Source organism: Morchella importuna (genome assembly GCF_003444635.1).
Source record: "Morchella importuna strain M04M26 chromosome Unknown Morimp01GS004, whole genome shotgun sequence".
NCBI lineage: Eukaryota > Fungi > Ascomycota > Pezizomycetes > Pezizales > Morchellaceae > Morchella > Morchella importuna.
This window is the reverse complement of record NW_025763401.1, coordinates 788,795-816,001: the sequence shown is the minus strand read 5'-3', so window position 1 is coordinate 816,001 and position 27,207 is coordinate 788,795. Positions and strand designations below refer to the sequence as shown.

At 46.4% G+C, this 27,207-nt stretch overlaps 3 protein-coding genes across 3 annotated transcripts; 1 reads left to right on the top strand and 2 right to left on the bottom strand.

Moving 5' to 3' along the window:
- Positions 1-7,889: 7,889 nt before the first annotated feature.
- Positions 7,890-8,961, bottom strand: LAJ45_02359 (uncharacterized protein; the record flags this gene model as incomplete). Its single annotated transcript, XM_046111950.1, has 2 exons — positions 7,890-8,545; positions 8,679-8,961. The coding sequence occupies 2 exons, from the start codon at positions 8,959-8,961 to the stop codon at positions 7,890-7,892; spliced, it is 939 nt and encodes a 312-aa protein (XP_045974850.1).
- A 3,083-nt stretch (positions 8,962-12,044) lies between these two features.
- LAJ45_02358 (uncharacterized protein) lies at positions 12,045-12,338 on the top strand (the record flags this gene model as incomplete). The annotated part of the gene is made up of 1 exon (XM_046111949.1): positions 12,045-12,338. One exon carries the CDS (start codon positions 12,045-12,047, stop codon positions 12,336-12,338), a length of 294 nt encoding a protein of 97 aa, XP_045974849.1.
- A 4,260-nt stretch (positions 12,339-16,598) lies between these two features.
- Positions 16,599-19,469, bottom strand: LAJ45_02357 (uncharacterized protein; the record flags this gene model as incomplete). The annotated part of the gene is made up of 7 exons (XM_046111948.1): positions 16,599-17,201; positions 17,272-17,359; positions 17,427-17,977; positions 18,070-18,845; positions 18,911-19,048; positions 19,118-19,138; positions 19,220-19,469. The coding sequence occupies 7 exons, from the start codon at positions 19,467-19,469 to the stop codon at positions 16,599-16,601; spliced, it is 2,427 nt and encodes an 808-aa protein (XP_045974848.1).
- Between the last annotated feature and the right edge of the window lie 7,738 nt (positions 19,470-27,207).

Sequence of the window (27,207 nt, the reverse complement as noted above, 5' to 3'; positions counted from 1 at the left end):
CGGAAAACAAAGAGAGTGGAACATTGGGGGCCGGGGGGATATTGGGGGTAGATGATGAACTTTTTTTGCGATTCACAGGCTGTGAGTGCGATCGCGTTATCCCTGGGGCTGGGGTTGCGGCAGCTGTTTCCTCACCGCTCGATTATTGTCGTGGTTTGTGTGTGTGGTTGGTGTGTGGTGGAAGAGGTGGTGGGTGTAGGAGTTACATGTGGTGGATCAGAGGATCAGTGATATCTCATGATGCCATTTTATTTTGCGTTACTTATCTGGCTGGCGGGTAACTACCTAGAGGCACATGTACCTACTCCTACTCAACTAAAGTGCTGATCGGGAGGCAGTCAGGCAGCATGTTGATTACGGCCCCTACATATTGGAGGAGGTACATGTAGAGTACCTCCCCTCCATCCACTGCTTGCTGGGTGCTCGCGTGGGGTTCTACCTAGAGCTCTCACCTGCCTATGTAGATCTAATCTTTCTTCACACTACACACACCAGCCAGCCAGGTGCGCAAGTAAGGGTCCACCCCTCCCTCCCTCCCATCCATCCACCCATCCGCTGTCACATATCTGCAGATCCCCTTCCCCTCCCTCGCTCTCTCTTCTCCACGGGGGCCGGACCGCACCCTGAGCCAGTGCAGCTGCTGCCTTGTGGGCTGAGGTAGGAGAGAGGGGGGGGGATTAGTGATAGCGGTGAGAAACGCGTTGGGGGCGATGACGATGACGAGTGTGAGTGTTGGAAAAAGGAAAGGGGGACGGGTAGATGATGTATGTGCTCTATGGTGATGGAGGAGAGGAGGAGAGGAGAGGAGGAGAGAGCTTCTTGCCTGCTGCAGGGCACGCACGGCGGGGCAGGCAGGCAGGTGGTGCACGTGGCTGGGTCACTGGCAGATATGTGGAGAGAGCGATACGTAGTAGGTAGAGCAGAGAGACGGACGGTAAGAGCAGGCAAGAGTATCGAGAGTCTCCTCTCTGCCATAGCTACTGTAGGCAATTGTATATTTTCTTTTCCAGTGATACGGCCGGTACTTTCATCTCCTCCTCCACTCTTGACCATGAATGACCCCGCAAGAGAGACGAGACGAGCAAAAAAAAAAAACACCATCCCGCAGCGCCCATTGGGCGCGGCACAGAATGTCACTCGGTAACGATTATCCAACCCGAAACACCTTTTTCCCCTCTCACGACGTAGACAGACGTAAGGTAGGTTCATGCGTGCTGCAGGGGGAGGAATCACGGGTTTTATCTACATAGGTCTCTGTCTGCCGAGATTGTGATTATTTGGGGCAGTAGAATAGAGAGAGAGAGAGGTATCGTATCTAGCCGGGCCGTATGGGTTATTTTCTTTTGAAAAGGGTTCAATTCTCCCCCGGTTGCATAATCGTTGTGAATAATACGGGGCCAGCCCCACAAGCCGGCGGCGGCGGGCCTTCCAGAACAGAGCAGCAGAACCAGAAAATAAAGAATAAGTGTAAGAAAAAGCAATAGGAAAGGAAAGGAAAAAGCGTTCAATCCCTAAATCACAAATGTACACCTCCGGCCGTGCGATAGTCTCCGGCCCCGCCCCGCTCAGATAGATCTGAGAAACATCATGTGCTGTCCCTTCCTTCCCCCTTCTCGCTCTCCCCGCCTTTAGAAAATAGCGAGTATTTCATCATCGCGCAGAAGTAAAATGAAGGAGACATTTTTTTTCTTCACGACACTGCACAGCACATGTAGCCGCACGGGCCACTTCTTATTGCTGCGCTGGTAAAAAAAAAAAATGATAAAGCCCGCACCGCAACCGGTACCGCAGCCACCCAGCTCCCTGGTTTGGGGTCCCTTCATGAACTGTTTAAGGGTAGCCGCGGCTGGCTGTTTTTTTTTTTCCATGTCTCTCGTGCTGTTTTTTTTGTAACTGTTTGGCAGGGTGTGGATGTGCCGATTGAAACAGATGGGGGGCCGGGGGATCATGGGGAGATAACGGAGAGATTGTACTGGACGAGTGCATTGTAATTTGTATTATTACCCGCGCGCTAGCTGGCTATTCAGAAACAAAACAGAACACACACAAACCGTGGTATTACAGAGCAGGAGGTATTGGGTACCGTCGTCTCGGGTGCCGAGTCTCTGATCTCTCTACTGTGTTTGCTCTCTCTCTCTCTCTACATATCTCCTCGCTCACATCGACGCTCACATCTCTCTCCCCATAGCCAAAAGAAAGAAGAAGAAAAAACCTGTTTGCAATGTTTCATCTGAACACTGCCATCCTTAAAAAAAAAAAAAAATAAGAGTCAATGCATAATGACGATGATTGTCCTCTCTTCCTTCCCCGCAGATTGGCTTCCTCCTCCTCGGAGACAAGATCGTACGTGAAATTGATTGAAGTGATGAACAGATAGACAAAACAAATCAGACGAATGAGAACGAGAGAAAGAGATCAATGTTGCAATTGACAACGACGACGATCCGGATATCGCTGTCGTGTCGTGTCGTGTGGATTGGCTCGGTGTGGGGCCCAATTAGATCTTCCGGACGGAAAAGTATTGATGTCAATGGCTGATATGGCTACATTTAGAGAGAGGAGGTAGATACTTAGGGCAGGTACCACTCACTCTACCTACCTACTCTACCTTCTCTACCTATGTACTTGCCCTAACCACTCACCACCCGCTCTACTCTATGTACTCAGCTCCTCAAAGTCCAGCCCCAGTACTTCAGCTATGCACTCTACCCATCTAATCTACATATATGTATGCACATGTACCTCCACACAGCTAGCAGGACACATGTAGGGCTGCACCTCCACCCGGGAAACGAACAGAGGATAAAAAAAACACCGCTACCCAAAGTAGGGTTACATACATCTCTTTGAGTAGGTACAAGTACCTATCCCCTCCAAAAAAGTAGGTATGTAGGTACTCTAGAGCTTAGAGTACCTACATACATCGATATCTCCCCCCCCCATGGCCAGCACCCTCCCTCCGCTCGAGAAGGGTATGCAGCTCAAATCTCAACACCCACCCTCCCTTCCCCATCACATCACACATCCCTTCCCTCCATCGTGCATTCCCGATTTCCCAGTGTGCGTGCGTCCACATCCAGCACCCACCCACTCATCCCAGGGTCTGCAACATACGAGTGATCGTCTATGACGCCAACCACCCCAACCCAACCCACGCGACGATAAGCAACCGCACGCACGCACCGCACCGCACCGAACCGCACCGGCCAATCAACCGGTATCGATATCGTCATCGGCAGCACATCACATGCGCTCTCTGCACGCAAGCAACCAAGCAGGCAAGCGCCAAAGTGAGGGGAAAGCAGCAAGAGAGAGAGAGAGGAAGACAAGGCAAATTGTCCAAAAAAAGAAAAGAGCATGAAGAAGTGAAGCCAGAAAAAAAATAGGCAGACGAGTGATTACCGTTGAAAACCCGGATCTGAGCCCTGTCTGTCTGTTGGTACATACATAAAAAAAAAAAAAAAAAAAAAAAGAGTGTGGTACAGACAGATCGACCTTACTCTACTCTTCCTTACTGCATTTGTGTATTTACGGGGCGTGGTGGGTGTGGTGATCAGGATTATTATTACGAGGGGAGCCCTTTTCTGCCTAATGGGAACGAACGGTGGAGACGGTGATCTGAGATGATCATGATCATGATTCCAATCCCGAGATTTGGGGGCCTAGGGGAGAATAGGAGGAATAACCTACAGTGACGGGTGTTCTAGAGTATGCATGGATTGCAGCTGCTGGTTGCGCGCGTGGTTCTGCTAGTTGTATGGTTGGTTGTAGGTACATGACTGAACTGGCAAAACGTCGCTAATACTCATACTGCTGCTGCTTATACCGCTACCTACATAACTGATCTGCCTACCTGACCCAGCCGGTCCCGATGGGTACGAAGACTGTTCGGTGCTTCGGTGTTTTCTCTGCCCGGAGGGGTTTGAAATCCCATCTCGGTACGGGGGGGTGGGTGGGAGGGAGAGTGAGGGGAGAAGCTGGGAGGGAGCTTCCCTGCAAACCCAATGTATCCCCGTATTCCGTATTCGCTAAGTACATGTAGCTAGGGGAATATTTTTTACGGAGCGTAGGGGAATTTTTGTAGAAAAGAAGCTTCCCTCAACGACCCTCGATCCGGATGTGGACGGCGGACCCAGAAAACGCAAATTGACACCTACGGTGAGAGGGTTGATCCCTCCACGATAATCAAACGGCCGCTAAACTGACTGTTACCTGCCCCAGGGGAAGGGGTAGAAAGAAAAACACTGAGTGAGCGTGTTTTCGGCTTTGTGCCCAAATCGGATCATCCACGGGTATCCTGGTAAAACGGTATACCGGTAGAATTGGGGGCAGTTGGGATTGGGAATGCGCCGGAAATTTTTTTTGTATATCTGCCTATTTATTTCATTTGGGCTGGCTGTTAGAGAGAAGCTGGGAATTGTGGTATGATCAGATCTGATACACTAGCTGTAGAGATGCTAGCTACAGGTGTTGTCGTCGTTGTCGTCGTTGTCGTCTGCCTACAGAACTGCAGTGTGTGCCTACATGTACCCTACATGTAGGTATGTAGCCTACAGACAGTACGGGCAAGCAGGGCTCCATTCTCACCGATGTTTAGAGTTGACACGCCCCCGGCAGTCCCTCCTCCTCCAAAACGGGAAACTGTATCAGCTCGAGTGTGCGGTTCGGTTTGATACTTGACCCAACGTTTGTTAGGGAGCTGAAGAGGATACATTCAAGGAGTACTAGGAGTAGAGTATGAGTAGAGTTATGAGTAGAATAGAGTAGAATGATAGGAATTGAGCGGGACATGATAGGACGGGACAGGGGAGCAAGCAGTACAGTAGAGTAGAGTAGTCGCAATTAGCACGCATTTCATAATATACATGTACCGATATGCTAATATACACATATTCGATATCAATCTATCGACCTTCCTAACTCCAGCTGCTCAAACCTCCATGTAACTACTCTACGCCCGACTGACGTGACACTCTGATACACATCATCATCCATATCATCAATTAACGACATTACCAGTCCAGAACCCCCATCCATATACTTACTAGGCCCAGTCAGTTAAATCTACGACATACATGCCTCTTCCCTATATGCCGCGCGCCATATGTTGTACTCAACCGACGGTACATACTTCCACCACCGCCGCCGCCGACCCCAATATCCCCAATCAAATCCGGTCCAATCCAATCCCATCCCATTCTGATCGTCCCCAACATTCAACCAAGCCACATTGCAGGATGGACCCTGAAGTCAACCCCGACCGACCCCGACCCCGACCCCGACCCCGACCCCGACCCCGACCCCATCCCACAGTCCCCAGTCCCGTTCCACGAGGGAAAACAGAGACAGCGAGAAGCCAGGTCCCAAAAGGAAAAGAAAAAGAAAAAAGTGAACCCACTCCCCTAGATTTCGGAACCGCGCACGATTCCCCGGAAGATCCAGCTGGGGGGGGTTGCCTGGTGGGGTTTCAGTAGAGCCAAATGGGCAACTTCTATCTTTTTTTTCCCAGGGCTCCCAGGGTTGGGTAGAAGAAGAGTATGTAGAGAGAAGAAGGGGAGGGATGGTGGCCCACGTGCTTCCCCTGCCCTGGGGCCTGCGCGGTGAGCATCATATCTATCAACCAACCTCGCTTACGGGAATCGCATGCCCTCGTTTCGTTTCCGATGCGGCGGGCTGGCCTTGCTGGTTGGTTGGCTGATGGGTTCTGTGACTTGCACATGAATTTTATTCCTGGCCGGGCCGTGGGCGGGTTCCGAGGCTTCTTTTTGGGGTTGGGGTTTGGGGGCTGTGGATTGGATTAGACTGGATGGGATTCGATTGGATTGGATTGGATTGGATTGGCAATTGGAATGTTGGACCCTAATGCTTGATCTTTAGAAATTGGCCCTGGCCTGGAGGGGGGGGGGGTCGGTGGTGCTTGTTATAATTATAATTACTTGTATGTTGTAGATACCTATTCTATACTATAGCTACTGTATTACTATAGCTGAATATACATGATCTCGGGAGTATATGTAGTTAGGACGACGATTTATTAGACGGGTACATATAGGAAAGTGCAGATGATAATGGGATTTAATAATCTGTCTGCAACAAACACCACGCAACGCAACGGTGGAGTAGAGTACCAGCCTGCTGAAGATGATGATGACGATGATCTCGTTACTTGACTTGCAGCAGCTCTGTCGCTGCTGCCCTGCGCTCCCTACCTACCTCATATCCCACCGCACCGCAGGTACAGGGCAGGCAGGCAGGCAGGCAGGCATGTAGGTAAAAGGGAGTTCTCCGAAACACAATAACTGCCATGAGTTACCCAAGCAGCAAGCATTAAGCCCCAATGTCTGATGCGCACCGCAACCGCACCGCACCGGCGCCGAGAAAAACTCAAGCAAAACGGAACATTCCATCGATCCCCACCACGTGTGGGTGATCATGTCTGGTCTATCTGTCCTGCCTACCTACCTACCAGGAAGGGGGAGGAGGAGGTGGTGGGTGGTGCAAGCAATAGAGTAATGATGATTTCATCTCCCCCTCCCCCCCCCCTTTTCGGATCCCCATATCACGATGCTTCTATGATAATAGCAGCACAGCTGCTGCCTCCGGAGAAACAAAACGCAAGAAGAAAAAACAAGCTTACAGAATTTTTTTCCTTTTCCTTCTCGAAAGAAATTTCCCGGGAGCTCAGAATGGGTAGTACCAATTACCAAGAGGTTTAGCAGACCCTGCGTATATATATAAGATATAAGATATATATATATATATCTGCCGCCAGGAGCGGGTATTTCTATAATACATTTTGGTTTGGTTTAGCTTTTTTTTTCTTTCCTTTGGCTTTGCTTTTTATTTGCTTTTAGACAGACATGACCTTAAACCTACCTACCTACCCCCGCCTCACCCCGGCCGGTCCGTCCCCCTGGCCTGGTTCCGGTCATAATATGAAGAACATGACTAACAAACTAGAGTTTGAACCACCCAAGAAGTCCGAGTTCTCTCCTTTAACATCATGTAGTACATACACTTTAGTTATTGCCGGGGAAAAAAATAAAAAATTCGTACTGAAATGAATAATATAACACCGCCCAGCTAGTCCCTTGTAAAAAACGTGATCATATAATATATATATACTTTATATTCGAATTCGAATTCCACAAGTTTTTGACGCCCATGCCACCCCGGCAGTAACAATTGATGCAAAGGAAAACATAAAGAAATAATGAGGAGAAATGATTATATAAAACGACAGTAGTACATGTAGTAGTATAGTAGTATAGTAGTAGTAGTAGTAGTAGTAGTAGTAGTAGTAGTAGTAGTAGTAGTAGTAGTAGTAGTAGTACCTAGTATGATAAGTATGATAAATGAACCCCGCCGGCCAGTATGATGATGATGATGACAGAGAAAAGGAAAATAGTAAACAGAGAGAAAAAAAAATAGAAAAGAATTATACACAACGCTTTCCCCGGCCAGCAGCGGGATATGATAAGATGCATGGCTCCAGCTGCTATACCCGTTTTAGTAGTACCCTTTTAGCTACAAAAATCAAAGTTAACCCGCCATGAATGATGATAGTATAAGAGAAAAGGTTAATAAAGACAGATGATTAATGAGCATTTGAAAAAGAAAACCAAAAAGACAAAACCCCCCAGGTATAGAACAAATAAACGACCAAAAAACCGCATACCCATACACAAAAGAAAAAGAGACAATAAAAAAAAAACCCGTAAAACAAATAAATTACCCAGGACCTCAGGTCATTCTTTTTTCTTTTGAAGAACCTTCCAGGCCGAAAAAAAAAAATTATCATGTCCCACATATGATACCATAGTTCCATACTTTTTTTTTTTAGATTCCTTTTTTTTTTGTTCCTTTTCGCACATCACAATTGCTCACCCCTATTGGTGGCAACCCCTTTCATGACGTTTCATATTACTCCGTACACTGAACGCCTTGCCGCACCCATGATGCGGGCACTTGAACGGCTTCTCGCCCGTGTGGCTGTGGCTGTGTATCCTCAGACTGCTCGGCCTTGAGAAGGCCTTGTTGCATGTCTGGCAGATGTATCGGTCTTGGCTCTGGGGGAAAGCGGCATGCGACGCCGGCGACGAGTGGTGGTGGTGGTGCCACGGATTCGACGCTGACGGCGGTGCCACCGAGACGGGGATTATGTGCGGGTGCGGCGGCAGGCTCTTGCCATACCCCATTGACGGCGAAGACGCCGACTGCTGCTGTTGCTGCTGCTGCTGCGATGGCGGCGGCGGTGGTGGAGGTGGATAGTATGAGGACTGGTGCGGCGGGGGATACGGCGACTCGGGCGACGAGTAGACGGGTGACTTCTGCTGCACGGGAGGGTAGCTGTTGCGGTGGCTGGAGCTGGGCGAGTAGAAATATGATGGGGTCTGGGCGGGCAGAGTGGGCGAGTTTGTGCTGCCCTCAAAGACAGAGTCGGGGCGCATTGGAGGCGTAGGTGGGAGTGTTACTCGCGTGATGGAATGCGGTGAGGGCTGGCTGTGGTATTGGGATGGCGAGTGCGACTGGCTGGGTTGTTGTCCTGTAACAGATTGTAAGTATAAAAAAATAAGAATAAAAAAAATAAAAAAATAGGGTTCGCATATTGGAAAGAAACCATATACGGTAAATGTAATGTATAATGCATCTCGAAGGGAAAAAAAAGAAAAGCTTACCAGTTCCATTGCTATTCGCAGGTCCACAGTCGGCATATACAAGCAATGTTGAAATTGATGGTAGTGAGCACTTTGAGTTGTCTTCCACTGGCGGCGATGGAGGCGGCGCTGGGGGGTGCGAGTGGTATTCGTGATGCGAGTAGTGCTGCTGGTGGTTGTGGTGGTGGTGGCCATGTTGTGAGCTCAGCATCGAGTGCTCTGGGCGGTGTCCGTGGCCTGGCATTGGTGAGAAGTGGGTCTGGTGCTGTGAGTGCGAAGGGTGGACGAGGCTTGGTAGATTCATTGTGATGGTTTGTATTGTGATGTTGTTGTTGGTGGATGAGTGGATATGGGTATTGGAGTGATTATTGTATGGATTGATGTATGGACGGGATGATGGGGGATAGTTGTAGTAGTAGTGGAATATATATATATATTTTTTCCTCTGTGCGCGCGTGAGAAGAGATGGGATGAAATACAGTCTCTTTTCTTTCTGATATACCACTATATCAATGGCAAGTGGCAGTGGCAGTGGTAGCAGTGGTAGTAGTAGTAGTAGTAGCAGCAACAGCGGCAGTGGTAGTGGTAGTGAGTAGTGGTAGTGGGGGTGGGAGGGAGCACGTGGGAATGTTGGAGACTATTAAACACTTTCGACTCGAGGAACGGACGACAGTCAAATAATAATACACCAGTAGTAGTAGCAGCCGCTTGGGGACACAAGTATTAATCCAACGGGTGACCTTGAATTAATGGGAGAGGGCGTCGTGGGGGTATTTATGGGACCGCCTCTCTTTCTCTGTGTTCCTGGGAAAGGAAATCCAGGCGACGAGTGAGGATTATTTAGTTCGGGATGGTGATGCGAGGCCGAGGGGGGGTATGGTAAGTGGTAATGGTAGTAAAGTAGCGTGCAACTGGGTAGTGGAGGTGCTGCTGGAGGTGCTGGTAGAGTAGCTTAGCTGGTGCTCCTGGTAATGGTGGTGGGCCAGGTTCCAAAAAAGCACCCCAACCGTTAACGTCGGATATTTGCCAGGGAACGGAGGAAAAAAAAAATATATAGCGACTTGAAGCCAGGCCCCAAAAGTAAAAAAAAAAAAAAGGTCCCAGAGGCAACAGCGGTTTAGTAAGTAAAAGTAAACCGCTGAGAATGAATAAAATAAAATAATAATAATCCCTAATATCCTCGAAGCGAAGACAATGAGAGTGAGAGAGCTAGTAGGTAGAAGGGAAAACCCCTGGTTCTTTTCAAATTCCTATCCTCCTTCCTTCGGACACAAATGTAAGGTAACGGTAAAGGATGCGCAGGCAGACAAGGTCCTCCCACCCCCCCCCCCCCCCTTCCACCCCAGGTAAAGAGTATGTATGTAGGGAAAGGAAAAACGGGGTTGATTGACGTCCCGATTGATTGACCGTGCTGATTTTACAGGGAAAATGGGGAATGCCCGGTACGTCTGCGATGGGAAGAGGCTACTACGAATGTAGAGGCCGAAATCGAAAGATCATCAACAGGATGATGGATGATGGGATGACGGGTGGAGCGAGAAAAGTATATCAAGTCTCCCCCTGTACGCAGGGTAGTCACAATGGGTCTAGGACGGCAGTACTCCACACCGCGCACCGTATGGAGGGGACGCAAGGAGCGAGCGAGCGAGAGAGAGTTGGAAGAAGGGATGCGTCGATTGGATGGATCATGGATACCCAATATTTGTGATATAGCGTTTTAGGAGAAGATTAAGAAGACGAAGACGAAGAAGTAAGTCAGAAAAAGGAAATTAAAAAAAGATACCGAGATACAAGTAAACGTGATAAGATCGACTGCCCGTAGGTAACTGTTACTGTCATCTATGAAATCCCCCACGACAGGGGGGGGCAAAGCAAAAAAAAAAAAGGGTGACAGGAAATAGTGGTATGAACGTTTATACAACACCTACCTAAGGTCATGGGTAACGGCCTAATGGCGGGGGAGAGACAGTCAGGAGGAAAGACAAGGTTATGAGTAGTAGTACTTTGGAGCATTCGCATCAAGGGTAAGAATATGGAAATGGTAATCTAGTAGAGTCATGTACATAGTTCATTCATCAAGGTCACAAACCAAAGGAACAAGTTCACGCAGCAGCAGCAGCAGCAGCTCACTATCGTCAAAAGACAAGAGCGAGTCGCCCCCGGTGGAGTCAAAGTGGGGAAATCATCGGTGATTGCCACAATCCTTTTACTGGTTGAGATTCACCGGAAAAGCATGGGGGCAGGGTGCAAAAGATGGGATGAGAAATGGCTATGGGAGGAACTCACTGGGCAGAGGAAGACCTGAGTAGCAGTATCATCCGCCCACCTACGCCATATTACCCACCGCTTCAGGTGCCTTTTACACCAACAGCCTGGTTTCCAAGGACGATCTCGATAGAAGAGGTAATCAATGCCTCAGAGATGGCAGTTTATGGCTCCGGGGTAGATGAGGCACGGATTGTTGTGGTCGAATGGCACATATTTGACTTGACGTAGGTGGAAACGACGACCCTTTGAACCCGAAACAGCACTTTCCAGTACAGGCGGGTCTCGGCAAAACGGGCCCTTCCTGGACCCCTTCATGCTCTTGGTTTTGTTGTTTCTTTTCTTTTTCTTCATCCTGAATTGTTCTGCTCGCCATGTGGAGAGGGTGTGTGGAAAATTCGGGATTCCGTTCTCCAGCAGGGCCCTGTACTGTACACAAGATGCTCGCAGAAGCATGGCGGCGCTGAAGTATGTACGGTATATACATATAGGTACACACATCTCCATTGCCCTTGAAATACACAGGGCAGGTGGTGGCTATTATTGTATTCTCATTATTGCTGTTACTATCAATATTCGAACCCTCAAACCAACCGCTTGGATGGATGGTGTCAAACATCATAAGATCGTCAGTAATATATATTTCTGCCATAACAGGACGATATTAGGAATTACCACCCCCCTCCTCTTCTCCTTAAGATGCTCTTTCGTCCTTCGTCTCGAATATAGGTATATGCGACGGGTGCTGTGACATGACGCAGCGCATACATATAGCTATATATTCGATTAGAGTATAGGGGATCAATTGTTAGGCAGCGTTGTCCGTCTGTACTTTATCGCTGGGTAGATCTTAGTTGGCATGTACACCCTCATCCATCCGGACTTTCACGATTCCCCCTCCCTCCTCATTCCCAAAGTACCGGCGGTCAGTTTTTTCTTTTCTTTTTGGGGATTTTTTTTTTTTTTTTTACGTGTGGAAATGAAATCATCGTCAGTATGTATGTAGGCAAAAGCTTCAACACAAGGCAAGACAAACTCTGCTCCACCCTATCTACCTACCTACAGCAACACAACTTTGGATGAGTTGAAGTTGGGGCTCGTACATACCGGTTGCACCATACCATGACTGATCGCTCAAATCGAGCCAGCCGCAGAGAAAAAGTAAAGAACAGCAAGAACAGGTGCAAGCAAGCATTGATAGCGCGGAAGAGCAGTGGGCTTCGCCGTTCTCTGCACTCTGATTGGCTGGACCTGGTAAGGAAGGGAGGGAGCGACGCTGCCTGCCTGCTGCCTGCTGCGCGAACGATCATTGCTGACGATGATGAGCAGCAGGGGATGTGGTCAGGGGCCTTTAACGGATCCCTGGAGGGCGTCGACCTTACCGCTTTTGAGCCGTCAGTGTTTCAAATGTGGTAGATTACACCAATCAATCGTGCTGCATTTTACCGTGATTGACCGTCTAAACAGAGGGTCGGGATTGTGTCTTGATTTACAGGGATTCCCCGATAATCATCCACGCACGATTCCAAGGGTGAGATGGGGGCGAAACAATCATCGCGCAGATCGTTTTCCCAGAGAAGCCTGCCTGCCCGGGAGGGACGAACGTCTGCCAGAAAAAAGGAAAAAAAAGGGAAAAATGCAGACCAAATGTGACGACGCTGTCCCACAGGTCGGGAACGCAATTCGTGGGGAGGGGTTGGAGGTTGGTAAAAGTCAAGAGTACCTAGGTAGAGGATGTAGCTTGTTGGATTTTTCCCTTCTCCTAACCCAAATACGACCCACCCTCCTACCTAACGCAGCCGGTGCGATATTCCCATTTACCGCATTAAAAAGAGGGCCCATCAATTTATTTTTTTCTATCTGGCTTCCAGAAGGCAGTCAAGTGACCTAAACAGCACCGCTGCGCTGGCCGAGAGTAGGAAGATATGTGCAGCGGCGGTGAGAAGAGGTAAACCTGCAGATTCCAAGTTTACTCCACTTTTTTTTTTTTTTTTTACCCTTCCCTCTGCTTGACTGCTTTGCTTCTTTTCTCTCTCAATTGAGTTTCCAACGCACACATGCCCTATCATCATCCGTCATAGCTGCCCGCCTCTTTATGATAGATCATCTTTGCAGCAGCGCCCATGGATTTTCCCAACCTTACGATTCATGAAGCCTTAAGACCAGCGCGAGGGCGAGAGCGAGGGTGAGTGAGTGAGCATGATTGAGAGGCCCGTATCGATCATGCTGCTTTGCGACACGCCCACGCCCCCCTCCGCTGATCTACAACCATACGGCCCGTCACAGTTTGCAGCAACGTGGCCGGAAGCGAATCAGACCCAGCTAACCCTACCTGCCCACCATCAATTTTCGCCTAAGCGCGCATCAACTGTTATTTGCCTGGGAGAGGTCAATTTTGGTTGTTACAAAGTACGTTAAGCGAGATGGCGCTGGCGCGGCAGTTGTGTTCGGTGTGAGTGGTGAGCACTCTGTTCAGCGGTGAACCGTGAGTGTAATCAATCAATCTCAATCGTACGATATGCCATATGGGTTCTTGCCGGGAACCGAGGTGTAGATAGATGTATGTGATGTGTGTATGTATGTGTGAGTCTCGTTGAAATAAGGGGAGTATGTGGGGTTTTAGAACCCTTGATCAGACGAAACGACAGTTTGATGGGGGGGGGGGGGTTGATGATTATGATGATGATAGACGGGGGGACGGAGATGTACCTACGGAGGATGGGGAGGGACGTGACGTAACCCGGGGGGGGGGGGGGGGAAGAGGTTAGAGTAGAGTTTGTAAAAACGGGAGTTTGGATACGGCACTCGTGCTCTGCTCAGTATATTTCTTCTTCTGGGGGAAAAAAACATATGAGGCATCGCGAAAAAGGGTAAGAGAAAAATAGTTATTACTGCGGTAGTCTACAAGGGAATCGAAAAAAGCAGAAGTTATTCAAAAGATTGTATGATTTGCAAGGGATGGACGGGTAGTTAGGTGGATCCTCGGGTGAGAGTTGCCTATCACAGATGGTGGATCCCGAAATCAGGGAAACCCCCCACTGATAAAATGGTGGCCGATGAGAAGAGGCTCACCACACAGTCCACACTTGCCATTCGGCGATGATATTTTGGCCCTTGGTGGTGTTGCACGAGCACGAGCATGAGCAGCGCATATGCCTAATGCTATGCTTCGACTCCTCCTTCCCTCCTTCCCTTCACCTCACTTCCCCTCGCGACCTATATCGACTGCACTTATGGGGTCGGCACGGCGTTCTATCTTGGGTAAAGGCGGAGGGGTATTTGCACATATCCGAACGATAATTGGGTGCCTTCGCTGTCTTGCCGGCGTCATTTATCGACGGGAATCTGGCATAATATGGTAGATCTCCCCTTAGAGATGGGACTCCCTCCTAAAGTGCTCTACTCGCGCGTCTTCGCCAAGAATTTTCACCTGACTCGGTGAAGAAAGGGATTTCGGTGTTTCAATTGGTCAAATGCCTTGATCTCTCAGTCACGTTAAAATCCTTGGCGAAGACGCACGAGTAGATTACGGATACGCATGCTGGGAACTTCAGAGTACCGCAAAAACTCACGAACTTTGCTAGCGGATCTGACCAAAAACTAACTTGTAGAAGAAATATCTGAAGCTGATCTCTGCCTTTCAGCCAATCATCAATGAAGAAATCCCTGCACGGAGATAATCAAGTTGGCGAGTTTCTGCGGTACTTACCCTATTCATCAACCATCACCATCACCACCACATCCATCCATCCATCCCATCCACCCATGGATTCTTACTATTTCGTGACCTGAATCATGACCCTCTATAAGAATCTGCATGGAACGCTGGTGGAAGAACCAACAACAAGCATGCATCCTGGTCCGAAAATGAACGTACCCTGTCCGGTGGGACCGCAAATCTTACCGTTCCACAAGTCGGAATTCCCTCGCAAGCTGTGCCGAAGCGTCATCCACATCATGCAGCCCAGTGTGAATCAAACAGAGAAATTTATCAAGATACCAATCAGGGGCCCTGGTACAAGATCACCGTACCGCGTTGGTCCCCGCATGAAGAGGCGCTTGGCCGTCGTGTCGCGAACAGTCCAACTAACGCCCTTTCCATATATGAAACGGGCGGCTGTCAACCTGTCAAAGACGTACTCCTCCCCCTTCCTAAATTCTCCGGTAACGCACCTCGCGTAGAGGAAAGGGTTCGTCCAAGGATTGTTGAAGAAGAGAACGCACAGAAGATTGGGAAACAATTATTACTACTACACGCCCTACATGCAACCCACAAATAAACAATTGTTACAGATGATCGGCCACCCCTCCCCACCACTCCTGGTATCAATTGACAGCCAACATATTAGACTGAACTGACAAGGCCCTAGGTGTGTGAGTGTATGTATGTGTGTGCGTGTAGAGTGTTAGGTGTGTGTTAATTGAGGGAGGAGGCTACTAAACGGCTTTTGAAAAGGGGCGAAAAGCTAAGATGGCGAAGTTACCGCGGTTTATTTAATAATCTTTGATCGCCGCTGTATCAGATTGTACCAGCTGGCCGCTTCACGATGTAATTAAGCGTTGAAGCGTGGTGACTTCCCCGAGAAAGGGTGGCAATCATCGCCCTTTTTACAGGAATAACACCTGAATTTAACCGGCTCGCTTGCACAGTTGGTGAGTTTCATGGCGCAAGTACTTTTTCTTTCTTTTTCTCTTCTTTCTCAGGGCCTCCGTGCGTGGGACGGTGGGATGTGAAAGTGAAGAGCGGAGAAAAGCGAGGAGACCTGGGACACAACACGCAAGGGAGAAAACGGCTGGGGAAGCCGTGTAGGTACATTTAGGTACATACATTTAGGGTATCATAGCTGCCTGCTGTTATTTGTTTTTGACCGATGAGCTCACATGGCAGGCAGGCCCTTTCCCTGGGCTTACGCATCGGCTAGAACTACATCCCAACTACCCTATCAATCCTCCTCCTCCAGCACTCCTCCACTCCTCCCAATCTATCGTTCTTCCATCCATCCATCCACCCAAAGCCTGTCTCTCCATTCCCAAAGGATCTAATGTGGTCGATCACTCGGAATCATAATTTAAGATACATCTCGATATCGGATGATTCACAGAATAGGATAGGATAAAAGCCTAAAGCGATTGCAAGTTGATGATTGGAACACTGGGACATTGGGACCAGGACGGTACATAAAGTGCTGCAGGGCTCCTCTCTCTCTAGACTAGGAGCCGTGCCACCCCAGTGGGGAAGCTACTTACTCTCCTTAGACTATCTCACACCTCCGAGAAAGGTCCGTGTTGAACGAAAACCATCCTGTCGTTGACCGCTGTCAGAACCGCACAGACCGTCAAAGGTGACGAAGTACTCAAACGTTCGGGTAATGTTGCTTTTCCAGAAAAAAGAACTCAACACCACAAAAAGGAAATGATCTACTGCGGTTAGGCTGCCGACATCTGATCAACATAAATTACTGTTGTTGTGATTTCTATTTACGCAAGAGCGCCCCCAACCAGTATATATATATAAATATATAAATTATTACTATTATATACACCACAAAGGAAAGACATCAGATATCAGTCGTTACCACCAAACATTGTATTTGTGGTTACTCAACTGAAAAAGAGTACAATAAAATGAGTAAGCGTGCCAATATTCTGCCGTAAAGGAAAAAAAAAGGAAAAAAACTAGAATTTTTGTGGGAAGGTATGTACATCGGTTTCTAACGACTGCAAGTTTTGTGCTTGTCCGAGTGGGGTCTCTTTACGAAAACTATTATTTATAGAGGCTGGTGGTGGATTGAGGATAGGCCAATCGGTTCGTGAACTGGCCAGATGGGGAATTGAGGACATGCCTTCATTGGTCCAGCTTTGACTCGGTGACCAGGTTCGGCGAGGCAATCTTACTCCTGAAGGGGCGTTTGCCCTCGGAGCCGTTGGATCGTCAGACATAGTGGCTCTTTGCGAAGATCCTGAAAACAGGGGTCCTCTTTGGTCATCATATTCATCGTCAATTTTGGGATATCTTCGCACATCTGTGACGGAAAATGAGGGCACAACAGGCTCAGTCTCGACCTTAGGCGGTGGATCGATGTCGACAGATCTTGTTTGGATGTGTTTGAGGTACTTTTCCCTGACCGGTATGCAAGATTCGGGTTTGATCCTGGATTCTAGAGGGGCAAGCACAAAATACGTAGTGTAAACATTGACTGCGCCAAAGATGATCACCGCCAACACTGTGACCCCTTGGAACACAATGATGACAATCCCAAGTACCGTTACGACGATCCTCTATGATCACCATGTCAGATTTGCTTGTCCATTACCCTATTTGGCAAGTGGTAAAATATTGAATGCTTACATTTGTACCGGTATTAAGCATCAAGGCGGCGATTATTGCTAAGGTTGAAATCTTCATGATACCGAAAACATATATTAATGCGTTTAATCTGAATGATAACAAGTAGTTAGCGATATATGGTAACTGTGATGTAATAATCGGATCCCTTTACTAACCTCACACTCTGGAAGGGGCTCGCAGAAGCTGAAACACCGAGGGCAATGATCTCTAGGGCCAGTAGCCCGAGAATCTGTGCCCGTGGATTGCTTTGACCCCCGCCATAGAACAATGCTCTGATGAACTCGTAAAGGAACCACGGTCCGAAGAACCACCATCTGCGCCTTCGGAACCGGGCAGATAGCCACCCGAACTGATGAACGAGCGTTTCCTCGTCATGGATATCACGTTCTTGGTTTTTTTCAATTGACAGCTTCCACCAAGGTATGAGGGTCGGGGATGGCTTTTGATCAGCGGCGTTACTGCCTTGGCGCGAGATCTTACACCACGGCACGAAGCCAAACTTACGTTCAAGAGATATCACTCGACTTTCCCTTTCGCTTTTGAGTCTTCCCCCACGCAAGATGTTAACATATGCATGCGCTATACCCGCAGATACCCCAATGAGTATGGTCATGAATACAATTGCGGCAATCGCTTGGGGCCCAGGCACCTTCAATGTAAACTGAAAAGTTGCAAGCAGCATCATGGGGAAGAAAGCAATGAGCACCTAGAAGAGCGTAAGTATCTATCCTTTTTTACATCATACCATACAACTCGTAGAGAGGTTAAAAGAAAGAAAAAAAGAATGAGAATCCAAACCGTTCTACACAAAATTGATTTGAGAAAAGCTAACCAGTTGTCTCGAAATACTTTTACTCGATCTTTCCCCAACCCAGCGGCAGTACATGCGCCCAGTATCAATTTCAAACCGACGACGACGACAACCAGACTCACAAGGAGGACTAGAAACCAGAGAAATGCTGTCATGAACGCATTGGTAGCGGTTATATCTAACTGCGCAAGAGTCGCGGGAAAGCCTAAGTAACCTCCAGGAACCGGGAGTCCCTCTTTCTGATGCACCCCAAACTGGAAATGCCGTTTCGAGAGCGAATATAGTTCTCTTTCGAGATCTAGAGCCTGCCCGCTCGGGTCCATCGCATCTATGGAGGGAGCAGATTTTCTGGTGATTCGGTCCAGCGAGTCCTGCATAGACTCGGCCTTGATCAAGCCAGCAGACCAAGCAAAGTTCGACCAGAAGGAAATGAGGACACTGGGAAAATCGATCGACAACGCTCCAGTGAAGAATATGGAATGGAAACATGAAAATACCATATATACAGAAAGGGAGTGAGCATAGAGTGATCGTGAGCCGATAATTCCATCGCCGGTGACAAATGTGCTGCAAGCTGCGACAAACGACGAAATGAAAACGATAAAGGCAAAACCTCCTAATACGGATGAAATTATCTTTGGATGCGAGAAGGTTTTTCCGTTTGTAATGATAGCAGTTACACATGCAACCTGGCGGTTTGTGGAATTTGAAAATATCCGTAAATCTGCCCGTCCCTCAAAGTCTGGTATGGCAAAAGCAATGGCTAATAAAAATAAGTTAGAAAATCTATCTATTAATGATATATATTATAAACATTAGATTATGAACCTGGAATCTCAGAAACATCAGCTTGAGATACTGGGATTATGTGTGCCGCTGTTATATTTACACCCGATCTAGCCGGACAAAGTGAGGGGAGGTTTGCATTGCACGGGTTGAATAATATACTAAATCGGCTTTCTCCATCTAGATGTATTATCGCCCTGTTGATCAGTACATATACCATAGTACTTGAGGATTATTATAGCCACGAACATGCATCCACGGTCAGATAAACTAATATATTGTAAGCATTAAGGTTAGCTTAGGCCCGTGGAGAAAACCTTAAAATTTCTATATATACATGTATATACTTACTCATCAGGTTATCATTGACCAAGGAGGTCTTTCCATCGATGTGGAAAAGAACAGTCATATTATCGGCATAGTAAGCGGCATCGAAGCGGGATATTGTGATGGTGGAGTTCTCCATACAGTTCCCGAAGTCTCCGGTGTATAACGCAGGCCTTCGATCATCAGCCAGATTGGATCCATCTCCCTGTGCTATGACGGTCGGCCACTGAACAAACAATAGAGCCAAAATCAAAATCCAGGAGCCGACAGACATCTGAATCGGAATCGTTCACTCGATGTAGAACTTGGTGCGGATATCGACTCCGGGTAGTTCAGAGCCTGGTGTAAAGCCGCCGAGTAACGCGGAAAGTACACTCGAGTTCAAACCCCACTCTTTCTCACGGGTGTGTATTACAGCCGGTGTGTTTTTCGATATATCGGAAGATGACCTGGAGTTTGTTGTAATAGATCTCATGATACCCGGCATTAGGGGCCAGCCCGGAATTTTGGGGTATCTGGTACTTTATTACCCGCACATCAGAGGCTATGCGCTGTTTGGTAGGCCACCAGATAGAGTTGATTACATTGTGGCTTTCGATTTCCCACCCCCAAGGGGGGGATGCCTGCAGTGGTGACGAGAAGCAGTACGTATGTGCAACAATATGTGCAACAATTACAAATCTACCCTTGGATTTGATAGATTGATTGGAAGTTTGGCCGTTGACCAAGACAGCGATTTCAGATATGAGGGGCGATATTGCCCCTATCATACATATATAGCCTATGCCCTTCTTCACCTTCGTGGGCTTTGAATTACTACTGAACCCATGGCAAGCCTTTGACTTCATGGGGTGGTGTACTTGTTTACACTGCAGAAGTACCTATGTGCAAGCAGAAATTTTTTAAAAGAGTCTGGAACACACCCGATGCTTGTGAATGGCGGTGGCCAACCAGTACTGGCCTGGTTATGCTGTACTCGTATGTGCGCTACATACATCATCATATCGAAAGTTAGACATCAGACAGGCTCTATGGTTATCGTTTGTCCTAGGATTCCGTCTTGGCGATCGTATTTGAAATCCAACTGGGCGATTTCTGTCAACGCCAAGGGGCTTGATTTTGGAACCTTATTTCCATGTTCCTGGAGATGTAGGAACATACTCAAAACAATGCCCTGCCCCAGAGTATTATATTAGAGTAGGCATGTTATGCCAGTAAAAGCGAGTGAAGGATCAAAACAGACCAGCACGCACTTGTCTAGAGTACCCCGGAGGACACAATCCAGTTCGAGTCTTCTCGATAACTATCGTATGCCATGTGTGGTGAATTGGTTTGCTAGTCATCTACATATAGTAAGTAGAATCAGACGCGCCCAGAAGCCCGCAAATCAGGGGTGAGATGTACCTACATGCACCTCCGCCAATCTCACACCTGGCGATCCTTTTCCCGAACACGTGCACAGACGTTGGGGATGATCTACGAGGTACTCACATCCTTCATCATCCATGTATGTACGCACGCGCATCCAGGATAAACTACATACTCTAAGTGAGTGCCTGGCGAGTCCAAGAGGCTCCGCGAATGTGGTGAATCAAAATTTCATGACTGCTCCCACATATATACCTCGAGTGCACCCCTTCAGTCAACCCTACCTAACTCCCCTCGGACAGTCATTGCGGTGTGCGAAGTCCTTCGGGAACGCCTGCTATATCATTTGTGGGGCTGGTTCCGAGAGCTCGGATGGCGGGCTTATGGCTGGGAATGGGCACTGCAGAGTCACCGTGTTGCAGCTGGCTTGCGCGGCATCATCAGTAATGAGACAGCATCTGTTCTGCTGTACAATCTGCAAAGGTAGATGAGGTCATTGTGCTGGGGCAAAGAGTTAACAAAGGTTGTTGATGTTGCAGATATTGCTGATGGAGTTACATAGCCAGAATAGATATATACATAACCTATGGTAGCGTATGTACATGCAGTGCACTTTACACATACATCGCCGTTTTGACTTGCCATGTCACTGAGCCCAAGCCATGATCACACACATGCCGTGCATAAAATGTTGGGAAAATCCCGGTATTGATAAGGCTCGGTGGGTGGAACGTGGCTAGTCTTTTGCGGGATTTACCGCAATGTCTCGGGGAGCTTATCGGTCCCAGCTCATGTATTGCTCCCGGTCGATCGCGCGATGTCCTTGTGTTTTAGTATCAACTTGCGATGTTCCAATTAGGCCCGTTGAGTGCTTAGGTCGCCGTGCGGGATCTTCATGAGTTATCACTCGATGCGCAGGTCGGAGGAGCCTATCCATAACTGTCACTGTAATGGTCTGACTAACATTGGAAGAGCGTAGTAGTACTTATCGCAACGCATTTGATATCGCTGCAATACTATTGAATATAAATGATAACCCTTAAAGTGTAATCATTTCCTGAAGATACATGCAGCTATAGTATGTGCTTCGATTCTATTCAAACATCGCCTACTTGCTACTGAGCGGTCCCCAGCTAGTGCTACTGACAGAATCGACGTTCTTGTTCCAGGGGGTTTATTTTCATCAGTAGAAAACATCTTTGACCCCTTGGGTATATATCTGGTAGTATCCTAGATATGATTGACGTTCTCTGAGTGTTCGGTCCTATAGTATAACCTTAAGGTATCAATCCCGTAAGCTCTCCGAAAGAAAAATCACTTATCCATGCATATGCTCCAATTGGAATAAGTTTAGAAAAAGCAAGGTTTACTGTAAAAACAAAATAGGCAGACATCCCGTTAAATCTTTCTATGCTCGCAGTGAAATTTTTTATTTTGGAGGGCACGACGCACTGTAAGTTTATTGGACCTCACTATTGACCCTACTTAGCTCCGGCACCATGGTAATTTCCAAGAATCTGACATAAAATAGGAGATCTCCTAGATCCATTGGTCATCAAGGCTCTCGTCTAACGAAATAGAATAGGGTCAGGTCAGATCAGGGTCCTCAGGAAACTTTCACTGACCTATCGTGTTACGGGACCTATCATATTAGAAGATACGAACTGTGAAGTAATCCTCGATCGTCTCTTATTTTGGGGGTTGGGATAGCGAGGTGATGCCGACAGTATAATTGGATGTTGCTACGTGGAGGCATCATGTCCGTCAAGACTCATTGGAGACCGCCTACAGAGGATTCGGAAATCATCGCTGGCCCAGATCCCAAGGGGAACTTTTCTCAGTGCCTGTTTTTTTGTTTTTAATTAAGACACTTCTTCTCTTGGCTATATTCCAACATCTCCTCAATATGAAATTACTTATGAACACTCAGCTACTGAGAATAAGAAATTGGCACCCGCGTATTCTTTCCGGTATTTCAATCTTCATATGATCACCAAAAGCAAACGGGGCAGCGGCGATGTTTCGAAACAATGGCTTATCGGTTCGGGCCGTTGTACACCTGGAGCGGTCGCCGAAGCTGCATAATGTCGGCTCTCTCCGATCAGTCGGCAAGAAATGCCAGCGGGCCATCTACGGGAGAGGCTTGCTACCAATGAGCGGGTTTGTCTATAGTCACTTATTAATGACCTGATACTCGGCCCTAATCTTTGGCTGACCTGTCCGTCCACACACAAACCATCTGCTGCAGACGTACATAGCCATCGGTGTCAAAAATCCAAAGTACACGTAGGGCATTTGTTACATTACAAGAATCCATAGTCCATATCTGCTACAGAATGGACTTGACCTTTCGTCACCCTTTCCCGAGCCCTCACCGCTCTGCGTTGAGGATCAGCCAATCATCATTTACATCGGACGTCGGAGTACGTACGTGCTGATATATGATAAACGTGAGACAGCCTGTCCCTTCATTTGAGACCCTGTACTTCTTAGAGCACGTGAAAATATCCTATCATATCATTTCAATTACTAACCGATCAAGCTGATTATGTGGAGATTTAAGGGAGTTCTGAATAACTCTTACATGAGCTATGCATCGCCATGCCCGAGCTACTCAACTATGCATAGCCTCTCAGCTCTTCGGAAATAAAAGTCGACACACTAGTATTACTCTAAGCTATGTATTATAGAATTCGGCCTCACTAGCCCATTATGCTTGATGATCGAGAAACATTTTCGTTGATTTATGTGAGGAGTCAGGTTTTGGTGCCAAGGGGGCACATTATTATTTAACTCTCTGCTATATGGCGCTCGAATCTTGCGGATCTCAGTGATCTAAAACTTTCGGGTCATCTAAATAGAATAGTCAGGTATCTCTGTCATCACGAAAGGTTTCAATTGGATGGTTAGATGCCTCCGGTTTCTGTGGTCTGGCGGGTTACAGCTGTCAATAGACAAGGAATGGGGTGCTTTAAGGGAGACGACATGCATGTTTTCAAATCTTCTTTAAATGGCAAACCCTAAGCACTGCCGTCATGCTATATAATAGTCTTCTGTCCAAGATCAATATCGACTCTACTCTTCTAAAATTACAACCTCACGCGAGCAAGGAGGGGCGCCGAATGCGTGCGTGAATTACATATCGATGTTTATTTCTACAATTACACCGAACCCTACGCATATCCGAGCCATTGAACAGGGCCGGATCTTTATACATACACATTCCTTTAGTTATCAGCAGTTCCTCGAACTGATGATTAATTTCATATGCGGCCGGAGGCCGCTCCTCACTAATAGATTAATAATAAGGTCGAAAGAAGCATGTTTATCAGAATTGGAGATCCGGGCCCATGTGTATTTCTCCGGCTATACATCTAGAGATAATTACATGTAAATATCGATGAGTAGAGTACTGTGAGTTGATGCATGCTATGAATTATAAATGCCCCAAGGTTGGATATATGGTGCGCACACTCTTAAAGGTGACATGGTGGTATCTGGAAGTGGAACAATCGTGGCTGCAAGGTGAGCTCCAAGGCCAATGAGAGGGCTTATTCCTAGCCACTTTGCTGTATTCCTGCCGCAATTCATTTTTGAGGGGTATAAATGGGTATAATACTGTTCCACTTTGCTCAGTTTTGGCGCCTTTTACATACAAAAATCCGCAACTTCAAACTCTTATAACTTTTTAACTAAAGTAGATATCAAAAATCTGGAGATAAAAACTAAAGTTCATCACTAGTACTACACTTTTTATTTACAGATTTTTTTTAATTTTTTTTTTGGCAAAGTTATAAGCCCTCGAATTTTCGCCCGATTCTCGTCACCTTTAAGAGTGGGCGCACCATATGCTTTTCCATATAATCAATACTTGTCTATACTCCAAATACCGAGTTCATTGAATGCTATATGTTTATAATGCTAGACATGTTGACTCAAGATATATATTAGAATTTACCGTCAAAACGTGAAGATTATGAATTCACAATATACAATTAGGAGATTTACATTTCTTATTAAAGAATTTACACGATGCTACAATCACGAATAGCGATGGTAGTAATGTGTGCCATTATTTGATTTTGAAATCGATTTTTTGGAGGATGCACTTGTGACCTTAATACACAAGACTACAAAGAATCCTTAGTTGAAACCTAATGAGAAATTAAGATCTCGCACGATTAACCAATGTGTGAGGGAATCCACCCAACTCGATTAGGGACAAAGGGCCTAAGATACTACTACCAGCTGTTTCCGGTCGTTACAACCTACTCCCAGGTACGATATGCTCTTAAGCTTCCCATATTGTTAACCTTATTTGTCTTATACTTGATATTTTCACATATCTGATTTCTATTGTTCGAATTCGAGATAAATATAGAGTATGTGGAACAGACTGGACGTCGACTAGAATATCGTGAATAGTGAGGAAATGAGAGTAATAGATTAATGATACATACGCAGGACAAATTCAAGTTATCATTAGCAGAATAAACTATAGGTAGTCATTACCCGAATTAAACGTTACTTTCCCTAAGTTATAGGGCCAATTCTTACTATAGTACTGCGCAACAATGTTAATAGAAGGACGAGTGAAAGAACCCGAAATAGTAGAACCCCGAAGCACATGGAGAAGTCATGAGGCAACAATTTGTCGGCGGCGTGAATAAGGAGTTTAACGTACTACTGAGTAGTTTAAACCCAGGTGCGGAAACTGATGTGAAGGGCTTTGCACGCATACATGTGCATGTACGTATTAGACTCGTACTTACCAGAGTTTCTATACTTTTTGTGTGGACATTGTATCGACACGTTGGTACCGAACCCTTGAGCTCCCCCCCTCTCCCTTAGATATTTGGAAAAAACCTCTATCTTCTACCTAGTGGGCGGTTAGCGCCCCGGGATTACGCTCGTTATAATGAAAGTCACACTAGTTGTATATACGAGGGATAGTGTTGAAAAACACATATAAGGTCAAGTGTTATTATATACATGTACAGGTGGAATGCAGCCTTCGGCCGCAAATTCGCTAAATCTTAAGCCTAAGAGAGAGGAATAATATTGTCCAATCTATGCAATTACGAGATCAATTATCCATAATATCTACTTGTACTATAGATCTATATTAACAGTCAGTGCAAAACACCAACCTATGAAAGTGGATGCTACATATATGTCGCATCCCTCCCGAACCCGGGAGTTGCTCTTTAATTGTCCATTACACGTAGCAGTCCTTGTAGGAGATCAACCGATGATAATGCTTTCTGACCACAGCGAGGAAGATTATACTACAGAGAAACCTATCATAATTCCACCCTCTCGAAATTCCATCCCTACCAAACTTCCAGCGGTTGGAGGGGACGATACCTGCAGTTTGTTAACAAATACCTCTCTCTAAACTCCATCCCTACGATAATTCTAGCAAAATTCGGCCACCGCGGGGGTGGAATTATGATAGGTTTTACTGTATTTAGAATATGGGGGATAGACATATTGCACAGACTCCATGTTTAATCATTATCGAGACTACATGTATATTACGTGCCTTTTAAGCTAGGCCAACAAGCTAGCTGGTAATTTATATTGAACCTCAATCCTACTTGGTATATAAGGTAGCCTTAAGGCAATTGCAAGCCCCACAAAATAATAATAGCTATATAGTCTCATGAGCTCTCACTCGAGATTAAGATTAGGAATGATGCTTTCGTCGTTGAAAATTTTGTTTTGCTTGTATTATAAGTAGTATCTAAAGAGTGAAGTCAATTAAAACACGATTTTCGGGGGGGGGGGGGGGGGGCAGTTGTAATCATTATCCAGGTAACGATTAACAAGTATCTGATCGATATATATCGATTGCTTTAGTTGATCAAATCGGTCAAAGTCGGACCACCAAACGAGTCTCTGAAATACTCCTTTATTCGGTAACTTCTTTGTTGTGTGTAGGCTATCATATGCATATATGGCGTTGACGTACAACATTTTTAAACTTATATTTCTTTTTTACCTTTTTCTTTGCTTATTAGGCTACTATTTTGTTTTATTTTAACTATAGCTAATTTAACTTTAGACTATCATTAAAGCTCGCTGTATTAGCTATATATATAGGGAAAATATTGTTGGAAAATTTAATCGGCGGCAATTTTCAGATTGGTGCTAGTGCATTTAAAGCTGTCCGTAAAGTCATGTACTAGATAGAATCGTCAGGAAAGGCATCGGAAATTAAAATGCCTTTATCATAAACTGCTGTATAGTAAACGGCAATATGTATTTCCATACCTCATAGAAACACATAACATAGTATATGTACATGGAGCTATTATGCTAAGAGGGATGCTTTGGTCGGAGAGTTGCATACATGCATCCATATGCGAGTGACATTTCATGACACAGAAAACGAATGATTTTTTTTTTTTTTTTTTTTTTGTTTAATTCATTAATTGCATGCACAGAAAACGAATGAAAAACTACTTGTAGTAACTTGAATAGTACATTTATGTCAATTATTTTATAAAAATCGAATGAGGTATGCGGGGGGTGTCTCCAAAAGATCCCTCATTTCAAAAATCATTTCTTTTACAAGTCAGGACCGTTTCTCAATGATAACCTACAAATAACCGTATTTTGCAAAACAAAAAGAAATTGCA